We start from the raw sequence: 11,881 nt of genomic DNA, 5'->3' as shown, positions 1-11,881 counted from the left end.
ATAAAGTTTTTTCTTAAAAAAGTATCCATATCATGAACTTTCAGCATGGCTTCAAGTCCAAATATTCTATAATGGTTTAAGAACTACAAACATGTTCATGGTTGATACAACGCTCGATGAGCTTTAATGAGTAAAACTCATGAAGCAATTGATGAATTTTTAAAAGAATTGACATCCAACAACTATCAATAGCCTTTTGTGAGAGTAATGTGAAGAAAGGCGACTGAAGTTTTTGAACTTGGTTCTATTATCACATTAGCAGCACAAATAACAACTTTATTTAAATAACTAGGTAAGGTGAATGTTAATATTATTTAAACTAATATTATATGATTATTGTGCAGGAAATCACTCAGGTATCAATTGCCATATGAAAAACCCTTCTGCTCTATTAAATTCCAATAAAGTTAATTACATATCCAATTTCCAATATTAGAATAATCCTTATTCAAACCCATTTAATCCTAAATAGAGAAATCATCCTAATTTTTCATAAAGCAACAAGCAAGAGGTAGCTAAACCACCTCAAAATTTTCCATAATAACAAAAGGAGCTAACACATAAAAAAATGTTCATGTAATACATGCAAAATATAAATTTGACAATCCAAAACAATTTAGCTTTGATTCATAACGCTGAAGCTCAAATTATTCATCACTCACACATTCTTACAAAGAGAACACAAGGAACTTTGCCAAGTAACACTATTATCAATACTAAGAAACATGTCAAAGTAATATCATTAAGAAGTGGGAGGATAATAGAGCAACCACAAACAATAAGTTTTAAGCAAGATAAAGTTGTTGATCATGAGAAAACCAGTAGAAGATGGAGGAATTGGAAGAGCAAATAATCAATCAGTAAGCTAAAAATTCAAAGAAAAATAAAGCTTCAAAGCTCAAGAAGTCCAGGGAGTTTATATCTAATACTAATTCTCCTTTAATCTTTGATTCACTTGTTCCTTTTAATCATAGACTAAAAAATAATAAGCTTGATAATCAATTCTCTAAATTTCTTAGTATTTTTAAGCAATTACATATTAATATTCCTATTATTGAAGCTATTGAGCAAATGCCTAAACATGCTAAAGCTTTTTAAGGATATTTTATTAACAAAAAGAAATAGAAGTTAAAAGAGCATGAGATGATAATGTTAACTAAGGAGAGTAATGCAATTCCACAAAAGAAGTTGCCTCCTGGATTGAAAGATTCAGGGAGTTTTCAAATTCCTTGCATTATAGGGAATTCTTATTTTGAGAAAGCATCACGGGATTTAGAAGCAGGTATTAATCTTGTACCTTATTTATTTTTGGAAATTAGATCTTGGAGAAGTAAAGTCCACTACAGTCTCTTTACAATTAGCAAACAGATCTATCAAGTACCCCATAATAGAGCAAGTCTATTGCTTATCTTTGGTGTCCTTGTAGCTATCCGATTCATCACAATAACAATCAATCAGCCATCTCATCTTATATTATTAATCAGTGTTTATTAATGAAGTACAAAAGCATACCAAGCTGAACAAACGGGAGAGGAGAAAATTTGCATGCTACAACTAAATACAGCAAAAGTTTAATGGAGGAAATCCTTCATTGGGTCGTCATGATGGACTTTCTTCATCCTATATGCCTCCATATCTTCAGCAGTAACCTGTAATGATTAAGACATTGCCTGGTCAAACCCTATAACAGCACAACACATAGTCCAACATTCAAATCACGAGTGCCGATCATCCAAATGTTACCTCATCATTCCACCTGACATTGTATTTCCGCTTTCTCTCATCTTTCTCCTCTCTCTTTCTTTCATCTTCCTGTCCAAGCAAAACATGTGCAATAAACATTAGCAACCATAGCATACCTCAAAGAGCAAAGTTCATGGAAGAACTTCAACCAGCACTTAAAAATACCACGCCATGAACAAACAATAGCATCCGTACTAAGGGAAATGTTGACCTGTAACATATCCCAACCTTTCAGGTTCTCGATAGAACTAAATACCGTTCACAAAAAAGCAGAACAAATTCTATAGTTGTGCCTGTTGTAGCCAAATCAAGAAAATTGACAGACTTATGAGCAACACCACTCGCCCACTTCACCAACGAACTGAGCAAACAAAATAAGGAACAAGAAGGGAAAAAAAATGATTAGAGAGATTATTAGGTACTCCTACTTATTGCCCCCCCGCTCGCATAAAGGTGTGGGGCAGCCATATCAAGAGTCCCAGATTTATGTGAGTGGGAGGAACGATACATTAGGAGCACCTAATAATTTCCCAAATGATTTAAAAGGGCTTGTTCTTATTCACCTTTCTAAGCGCTTCAGCGAGTAACTTCTCATCCAAAATTAAATCTTCTGGAACCTCAGTTCCCCAAGTAGCAAGCTGTTTCTCCTCCACTGGTGCAGGTGCCTCTGTTTCCCATGTGTAGTGCAGAATTAGACAGAAATCTAGCCACAATTACATTTAGCTTATGAAGACATAAAAATTTTATTTTGTCTAAAATATTTGACAATCAATTGATCAATACTTTTAAGACTACATGCTTATAATGTTCATGGAATCTAAATCAACAATTTTCCACCAGAAAATATGATTTGCGCACCATCCAAAATTACAAATAACAAAGTCAAAATTAAGTTTAAAAGAAGCAAACTTTTACAATGAACCCTCGATTCACATGATATTGTATGTATTAACAATAAAAAAAAAACTGGTCTTTTGAGGAGAAAAAAAAAGCTTGCAATACTTTGTATGTTAATTATAGGTTAGAAAAACTGTTTCATGTCATGAAATATTAATTACTACTTGAAAAGCTCTATATTTTTAATTATTTTATGGAACCAGTTTAATTATTAATATTGAGGTTGAACTGACGACCAATGACCCAGGAACTCAGCTGGGTCCAGGCAAGGTCTAACAGCAACAGACAGAACTGAGACAAACCTTTAGTGGCCTCTTTACGATCAATATTAGCCTTCATAAGATCAGTTGCAGCCTCAGCAGCCTTTATTCCAGCAGCACCTGTGCAATAACTGTTCCGAATCATCTGCTTGCAGCACTTGTAGCCCCATTGATGATCCTTCCACCATGACCCCCACACGGTTGTGTGATTATTAATGAAAACATCTTCTTCGTACTTGCTTCTAGGAAGTACAGTCTCCTGTAAATAGCGTTGGACAGAGCAATTACAACACTCATCTATGCACATGAAAAAAAAGAGTTCAATATGTCATGGCTCTTTTTCAGCTTGAGCCTTTCACCATCTTTGTAAATAGAATAAGAACTGGAAGCTATTTTGTTTGGACTGGTATAGGGTATGTAGTCATGGGTGGCAAATAGTACAAGGCTGAGTATTTTCTTTAAACATTGATGGCCTCTTTTTTATCCTAAGTATTATATTAGTGATATTAAAAGAGAATTTATTTCTACGAGACAGCATAACTTGAAGCTACAATTGCAGCTGCACGTCTCAAGAAACACTCATGGTGACCAGATTCTCTTTTTATTTCTCTTACAATCATCGGCTTTTGTTGTCCTTTTCTTAAATCTTTCTCTAACTCTCCACCATCTAAAGTTCATGAGAATATCAGTAACAACAGTGAGCCCCTGTTCCTCTTTCTTTGATGCATCAAAGTTAAATTGTCAGGTCTGACCTTAATTTTGTACTACTACCCATTCTGCATCATGTTGTGTCTACAAAGGTGATGTGGCTCAGAATAGAAGTTCAAGTAACAGAGATAACAGGACCAACGACAATTTTTTTTTGAAGAGTCTTGCAGATAAAAATTGTCCCATATTAACCAAGGACCAAAATAAACCCATGGTTCTCGTGAAGTATTTGATGATTGAAAACAAGGTTCATCACAGCTTCTCCATGAAAACAGAAATACTATCAATTATCTGTAACAAAAAAAAAAACTAATTGTTGTTTTAATATTTACCTGCCCCTTGATAATCCGCCCTGCCCGATCATATTCAACTTGTCTTTCACTCTGTCCCAATAGAAGTTCTCTTGGAATTTCCTCTTCACTAGCCGCATTGCCATACTTCTCCATAATAGTGTCCTTTGTACGGGTCTTCAACTTCTCTTTTATGACCTTATGATTCTTATATAGCAACTCGGCTTGCGATGGAGCTGCTTGCATGTGAATATCTTGTCCCTTATCAAATGCCTCCCAAGCATGGATGTTGAGATGCTTGAACTCCAACGCTTGACCACTATTCCTATATTGGTTATCTCCCTGTAACATTTAAACAGAGATGTTTAATAAAAATACCGTTTAGGGCTCACAGCATATCAATGAAGTTGCAGAGCTATTTACGAATTTCCTACTCTCAAGAGCACTTACCTCGTAGAATTTTTCGTTTGGATCTGCATCTGGAAGAGGATCCTCACGCATGGACCGGGTTTTGGGGTCATAGTGCGCAGAGTTAACATCAAGATTTAAAAGATATTTTGCTGTGTCCTCACGAATACGCAAATTCCTAACAGTTCCTGTGCTCCCACCACCTGTTGTTCGCACACGCTTCTCAACCTTTGCAAAGTCCATTTGTTTGCTCTCGTCAACCTTGGCTTCATCTACCCTTAAATCATCCTCATCATTGTCCACATCATTAACCCCATCCTCAGCATTTTGGTTCCCGTTTTTCTCCTCCAATTTTTTAAGTTGTTGTTCCTTCACATACTTCCTTCGAGCCGCATCTCGAGCTTCATATCTTTCAACAACATGGCTATAGCTTGATGGGTCATAACCATTCCACCGGTCTCGCTTGCCATCATAATCAAGTTCAATAGTCTCTATTTTTTCATCAGGGGCTATGTGTATGTTAGTCCATTTTGCACCCACTTTCCTGGGCCTTTCCACGCATGACTTTGCAGCATGTGTCATAGCTCCACAGCTGTAGCACATACAAGAGGATAAATGATCATCTTAAGACAAAAATGAAATTGAATGACATGCAAGCTCAAATGTCAGGCAAAGACGGCACACATACACACAGAGATCACTTACTTGAGGCATGCACCCTTTCTATATTTTTCAGCCTGGAAAACTTTTGCACCTCTATCATACCATGATTTTGTATAATTAGGATCTGATTTCCACTTCCTTTGATGTTTCAAACTCTACTTATCAACAAAAAGATAATCAAAATCAAGATTTATCCTTTCCACAAAAAGAAGCATAACAGCGAAAAAAGCAAGGTGCAAGCAACTTACAGGTTTCTCGGCATTGAGATACCAAGGTGCAGATGACATATACTGAGGAATGTGAGGATTAATCTCCTTTCCATCCTCATCAACCTCAGCAGGGGCAAGCCCAGCTTTACGCGCTTCTTCCAATTCAATCTGCTTCCTATGGTCCTCTCTAGACTTAAATGCAACTGCAAGACAAAGACCGACCGAAACGAGACTTAAATCTCAACCATGCTGCAAATTCTTTCATATTTATTTTATTTTGCATATAATCAGAATCTGTTACGGCCCTATTTCGACATCAATTAACGTAAAAAAATCCAAATAATAGCTAAATTTATAAATATCAATATTTTGTCTAAGAAATCCCAATATTCCAAAGCTAATGTCAAGAAATCAGCATCCCAATCAAAATCACAGAAAAATACAAACCTGATGCGGTTGCCATTGTGCAAAGCAAACCCTAACCCTAGTCTAAAACTCACAAACAAAGAATTCCGCAACCGAGTGTAAGAAACCCCGGAAAAGAGAGAAATAGGAGTAAAGGGGATTGAGAGATCAGGCACAGACACGGCGGGGCATATTTATCACTTTGTATCCGTTTCCCTTCTTATCCGTTGCAACACCGCCAACAGGGGTTTTGGGCTTGCATTGCTTGGCATATGAAATTATGAATTAACGAGACTTGTTGTGGTTTAATGAAGATTCAAGGGTTGTTTTGTGTTTATTGTTGTTTGTTAAAGTGTATTTTATTTTAATATATATTAAAATAATATTTTTTTATTTTTAAAAATTATTTTTAATATTAATATATTAAAATGATATGAAAATATGAAAAATGTATTAATTTAAAAAAAATAAAAAAATTTAAAATTTTTAAAAAATATTTTTCAACCACAATGTAAAACGTGTTAATTTCTAAAAATATATTAAAATAAAATTTATTTATTATTTTAAAATTATTTTTTATATTAATATATTAAAATAATTTAAATATATAAAAAAATATATTTTAAATTAAAAAAATTCAAAACTTTTAGTGACGTGATGCAACCTAATTATGAAACTCTATCATTAAATTAATAATATAATATTGTTTTGGCTTGGCTTGAGAATGAGAATGAGGGGAGTCGACCTGGCTTTCACTAAATAATAATATAATATTGTTTTGGTAAAAAATCCACTAAGCCACGCGGGACATTGGATTGACCTTTTGGACATTTTGAAGAATTATCTTATTATATAAAGATAAATTAAGGCATTAACCCAATTTTTATTTTCCTGAAATTGTTCGAAATGAAAGTAAATACTCGAATAAAATAAGGTTATTTTTTACCTCATTTTTATATTGTTGTAGTTCTCTGGTTATTGGAAAGCCTCCTCGGATCGCATCAAATGGGCGTACGGTGTTTGATGCCGATGATGTCCTCAAGGCAACATATTGTCCTTTTTTTGTTTTTCCTTGTGTGTCTCCTTCAGTTTGGTTTGCCATAACTCTTCACTTTGCAGTTGTTTTTTTTATAATTTGGTGCGATTTTTTTTTTTCATGAAAAGGGGCAACTAGTTGAATATATATTTAAGAAATTTATGCACGAATGCTTATTTGTTGGCATCCGACGTTAGTTTAATATATTTACATGTAATAAATATATATTTATATAAATATATATTTATTGTTAATAAAAAATTAATTTATATTTAATATTCATATCCATGTATTAAAGTAACTGATACTGCAATATTATTGTAATACAACTCACACATTTTCCATTCATTTCTTGTAATCTTTATACAGCCTGAGTGCTTAATTTCAGGAATTCAAATGTGTGTAACGGATGAATATTTACAATCAGAATCAATAGCAATATTTGCAGAGATAACATACTGATCCTACAGTTATGGAAAGCACAGAATCTGGCATTTCATATGATGACAGCTACACTTGAATTGGCAGTGATTTGAATTCATCAGTTTCCTTGATACGCCCCCGCAAGAACGGGCTACCATCGGATAGGCCGATCTTGTCACGTAGGAAATCTGTTCGTTGTCTGGAGAGAGGCTTGGTTAGCAGATCAGCTAGCTGGTCAGTTGTGTGGACATGTTGAACAGCAAGAATATTTTTACAACCAAATCTCGCACAAAGTGGATATCAATCTGTATATGTTTCATCCGGGAATGCTGGACAGGATTAAAACTTAGTTGTGTTGCACCCAGATTATCACATAAGAGGAGCGGTGGCTTTGAGAGACTGAACTTCAGTTCCTGGAGCAAGGATAGCAGCCACACAGACTCTGCTGCAACCATTGCCAAGGCCCTATACTCGGCTTCAGTTGATGATCGTGCAATTGCACGTTGCTTTTTAGAACTCCAGGAAATGGGTGTGTTACCAAGGAATAGCAGATAGGCTGAAGTGGATTTCCTGTCGTCCAGATTACCAGCCCAATCAGCATCCGAGAAACAAGTTAATGTAGTGCTTGATGTTTTGCTGATAGTAACACCATGAAAAATTGTGTTCTTCAAGTAGCGCAACAATCTTTTTGTTGCTGTCCAGTGAGTCTGCGTGGGATGATGCATAAACTAGGAGAGTTTATTGACAGCAAAGCTGATATCAGGTCGTGTGAGAGACAGGTATTGCAAGGCGCCAATAACTTGACAGTATTTGGTGGAGTCAACAGAGGAGGAACCATCATCCAGTTGTAAGGAAACAGATGTTGAAAGAGGCGTGGTGACATCCCTAGCACCGTCCATACTGGTCTTGGCAAGTAAATCTCTGATATACTTGTGTTGTGTGAGAAACAAGCCGGCTGCAGTAGGGATAACCTCCACACCAAGAAAAAAAATGCAGTGACCCCAAGTCTTTGATGGAAAATTTCTGGCCAAGATGATCAACAATGCTTGCAACAAAAACTGAATTATTGCCTGTGATAATTAAATCATCAACATACACTAGGCAGTAGGCAAGAGTGGAACCAGTATGAAACACAAATAGAGAGGAGTCAGATTTAGAATTAATGAAACCAAACTCTGTCAGTGCATGTTTAAATGCAGAGTACCAAGCACGAGGTGCTTGTTTAAGGCCATAGATAGCCTTGGTAAGACAACAAACATAATCAGGATGTTCCGGATTCCTGAAGCCAGGAGGTTGCTTCATATACACTTTTTCGGTGAGATGCCCATGAAGGAATGCATTATTAACATCCAACTGCCTCAAGGACCAACCCTGCATCACAGCAATAGCTAAGACAGTTTGTATGGTGACTGATTTAACAACAGGACTGAATGTTTCTTTGTAATCCAGTCTTGGTCGCTGATTGAACCCTTTGGCCACTAGCCTGGCTTTGAACCGATCAACAGTCCCATTAGCATGCCTTTTAACCCGAAACACCCATTTACAGCCGACAATATTACAATTAGTTGGAGGGGGTACTAATTGCCAGGTATTGTGACGCATTAAGGCAGTTAATTCAGAGGACATGGCTTCACGCCATCTGGAATCAGTGAGTGCTGCAGCAACACTCGAAGGTTCCAAGGAAGATGGGAGAGGGTGTTTGGTAACAAGGAATGATTTTTTTGGTTTATAGATATCATTCATAGGCCTAGTAGTCATCCGGTGGACTCGCACCTCAGTATTTTCAGAGACAGTAGGGGCAGGCAATTCCATTGAAGTATTTGGATTTAAAAGCAGGGGAGAGGGAGGAGTACTTACCTGGAGAGGGGACGGCGCAGAGAGTGACCCAAGCTCAGACGATGGCAAGACTTCAGTACCCACATCCGGAGAAGTGCTGGGACTAGCAAAAGAAAGCTTTGGTAACGAGATCATTACAGATGAATGTTGCCCAGTAGATGGAGAAGGAAGGGAACTGTTATGATCTGGTTGATGGAAAGGAAAGGACCCTTCATGAAAAATGATGTGGCGAGAGGGGATGATTTTGTTGGTTAATGGCTCAAAACATAAATATGCATTTTGGGATAGGCTGTAACCCATGAATGTGCATGGTTTGGATTTCGGCTCAAGTTTATGTTTATTATATGGTCGAGTTAATGGATAACAGAGACAGCCAAACTGCTTAAGCTTGAGATAATTGGGCCTTTGGTTGAATAATTTTTCAAACGGAGATTGATTATGCAAAGTAGCGGTGGGCATACGATTGATAAGATAAGCAGCGGTTTGAAAAGCATAGGGCCAATAATAGAGAGGCATGTGCATCAGTGAGTAAGGTAAGACCAGTTTCAACAAGGTGGCGATGTCGCCTTTCAGACATACCGTTTTGTTGGGGAGTATGGGGAGCAGTAGTGTAGTGACTGATGCCATGAACAGAAAGATAATTTTTTAGGCCAATATATTCCCCACCATTATCAGAATAAAGACTTTTAATTTTTGTGTTGAAACGATTTTCCACAAGATTACGAAATTGTGGAAAAATGGTTTGAACATTTGATTTATGAGTCATGGGATAAAGCCAAATATATTTGGTATAATGATCCACAAAAATAACATAATATTTTGAGCCATTAATTCCAAGATCATGAGATGGGCCCCAAACATCCGTGTAAATTAATTCAATTGGGGCAGTGCTGGTAAGTCCATGAGTACTAAATGTTTGACGATGAGCTTTGTTTTGAGAGCATGAAGTGCACAGAGAGGAATGACCATTTTTATTAGTAGGTAAAGAAAAAGCATTAATAAGATGATGAACCAATTTGGACGATGGATGACCAAGACGTTTGTGCCATCCATCAGGTGTAGTACGTTCATGAACATAGGCAACAATATTTTTCTTGGTGGATGGCAGATGCTCCAGAAATGGGTACACTCCATCTTCACATGCGCCTTTAAGCAGGATCGCCCCCGTGATCCGATCCTTCACCAAAAAATAAGTAGGATGAAATTCAATGTAAACATTGTTATGCTTGGTAAAATAGTGAACAGAAATGAGATTTTTATGAATAGTTGGAACACAGAGAGTGTCATGTAAATGAAAGACACGATTGGACGAGTTAAGAGACAATGACCCAATATGAGACACAGACAAACCTGATCCATCACCAATTACCACCTCATCAGTACCATCATATTCAGAATTAATCATCAGATTAGAAAGATCAGTGGTCATATTGTGAGATGCGGCCGAGTCAACGAGCCACTTCTGATTTTTTTGTTGAGAGGAAGCTGCATAATTTGCAGTGAAATCGGGAGTAGACATTTTGGGACAATGTTTGGCTGTATGACCCAGCTGATCACACCATTGACATTTTGGTTTAAACCGCCTATGACCCGAATTGAATGACCCATTTCTGGGAACCCCATTGTGACCACGAGAGTTATGAGAAGCAACCGGGGGGCGCCATTTAGACTGTCTGGAATTAAAAGAAAATTGAGGGCTCCATCGATTAGAATAATTAGCAGTGGGAACAAACTGGGTGGCAGATTGGTGCTCAAGCCGCTGAAGATAACTCTCATGACTGACAAGAAGGTCATGAATTTCTTCACATTTCAGAGAAGTCTCACGGGCACGAATGGGAGCTGCAATTTCTCTAAATTCAATACCCAATCTATTGAGTATGTATAGGGTTAAATCATCGTCTGAAACAGGATGATCAATGATTGCTAGTTCATCTGCAATCACTTTGATTCCGTGAAGGAATTCAGTAACTGTGCGAGACCCACGATTGCTCAAGGTCAAATCTTCTTTGAGCTGCATCACTCGCGTTCTTGATTTGCCCCCATATAAACGGGTAAGTGCCATCCAAGCCTTATGGGATGTTTTGTAGGCAGCAAGAAGAGGGGTAATGGTGGTGGAGGTGGAGGCTAGGATGGCATGTAAGATGAGCTTGTCTTGACGAATCCAGTGGGAATTCGCAGCTTTGGAGGCAGTGGAATTTAGTGCATCAATGGCAGGGCATGTGTGTATACATGTTACAAAATCAATAAGGTCGTAGCCAATAAGTAAGGCTTCAAATTGAGCCATTCACTGAGGAAAAGTAGAGGGAATGAGTTTTTCGTTGATGGTTGTGGCAGCGTTGATTGTGATGATGGGTGAGTTTGGTAAGTCAATGGTAGATGCAGAGATGGTGGTCATTTTACAGGAAGCAGAAAGAAGGAAACAAGAAGGATGAATACTCGTTAGAGATTTTAGGCTCTGATACCATAAAGTAACTGATACTGCAATATTATTGTAATACAACTCACACATTTTCCATTCATTTCTTGTAATCTTTATAAGCCCTGAGTGCTTAATTTCAGGAATTCAAATGTGTGTAACGGATGAATATTTACAATAAGAATCAATAGCAATATTTGCAGGGATAACATACTGATCCTACAGTTATGAAAAGCACAGAATTTGGCATTTCATATGATGACAGCTACACTTGAATTGGCAGTGATTTGAATTCATCAGTTTCCTTGATATGTATCACAATCAAAACTTTCATCGTAGCATTCCTTGTGAATTGCTATTGTCTTTTATACGGCGATCTTGCCAAAACATTATGCTAATTGATATAATTATTTTTATTCATATTATTCTCATTGTATTTAAATAGAAATGGTAACCATTCTCATACCCATGAAAGATGTTTATTGACCCAAATTCTAAAGTTTGTATACAAATGTATTAGTGCTTTAAATTATTTTCTCGTCAGCTAAAAACAAACATTACTTATTCATTAATTGACATTGATTGAA

At 36.9% G+C, this 11,881-nt stretch overlaps 1 protein-coding gene across 1 annotated transcript; it reads right to left on the bottom strand.

Moving 5' to 3' along the window:
* Positions 1-1,444: 1,444 nt before the first annotated feature.
* LOC7453862 (pre-mRNA-splicing factor SLU7-A) lies at positions 1,445-5,894 on the bottom strand. Its single transcript, XM_002322009.4, has 9 exons — positions 5,626-5,894; positions 5,218-5,381; positions 5,012-5,124; positions 4,349-4,898; positions 3,941-4,240; positions 2,943-3,159; positions 2,307-2,410; positions 1,744-1,812; positions 1,445-1,649 (listed from the first exon to the last, which is right to left on the bottom strand). Exons 1-9 carry the CDS (start codon positions 5,639-5,641, stop codon positions 1,572-1,574), a joined length of 1,611 nt encoding a protein of 536 aa, XP_002322045.3. The 5' UTR covers positions 5,642-5,894; the 3' UTR covers positions 1,445-1,571.
* Between the last annotated feature and the right edge of the window lie 5,987 nt (positions 5,895-11,881).

This window comes from Populus trichocarpa, chromosome 15 (assembly GCF_000002775.5).
Source record: "Populus trichocarpa isolate Nisqually-1 chromosome 15, P.trichocarpa_v4.1, whole genome shotgun sequence".
In the NCBI taxonomy this organism is placed as follows: Eukaryota; Viridiplantae; Streptophyta; class Magnoliopsida; order Malpighiales; family Salicaceae; genus Populus; species Populus trichocarpa.
The sequence above is the reverse complement of the archived record's forward strand: the minus strand, read 5'-3'. Positions and strand labels throughout refer to the sequence as shown.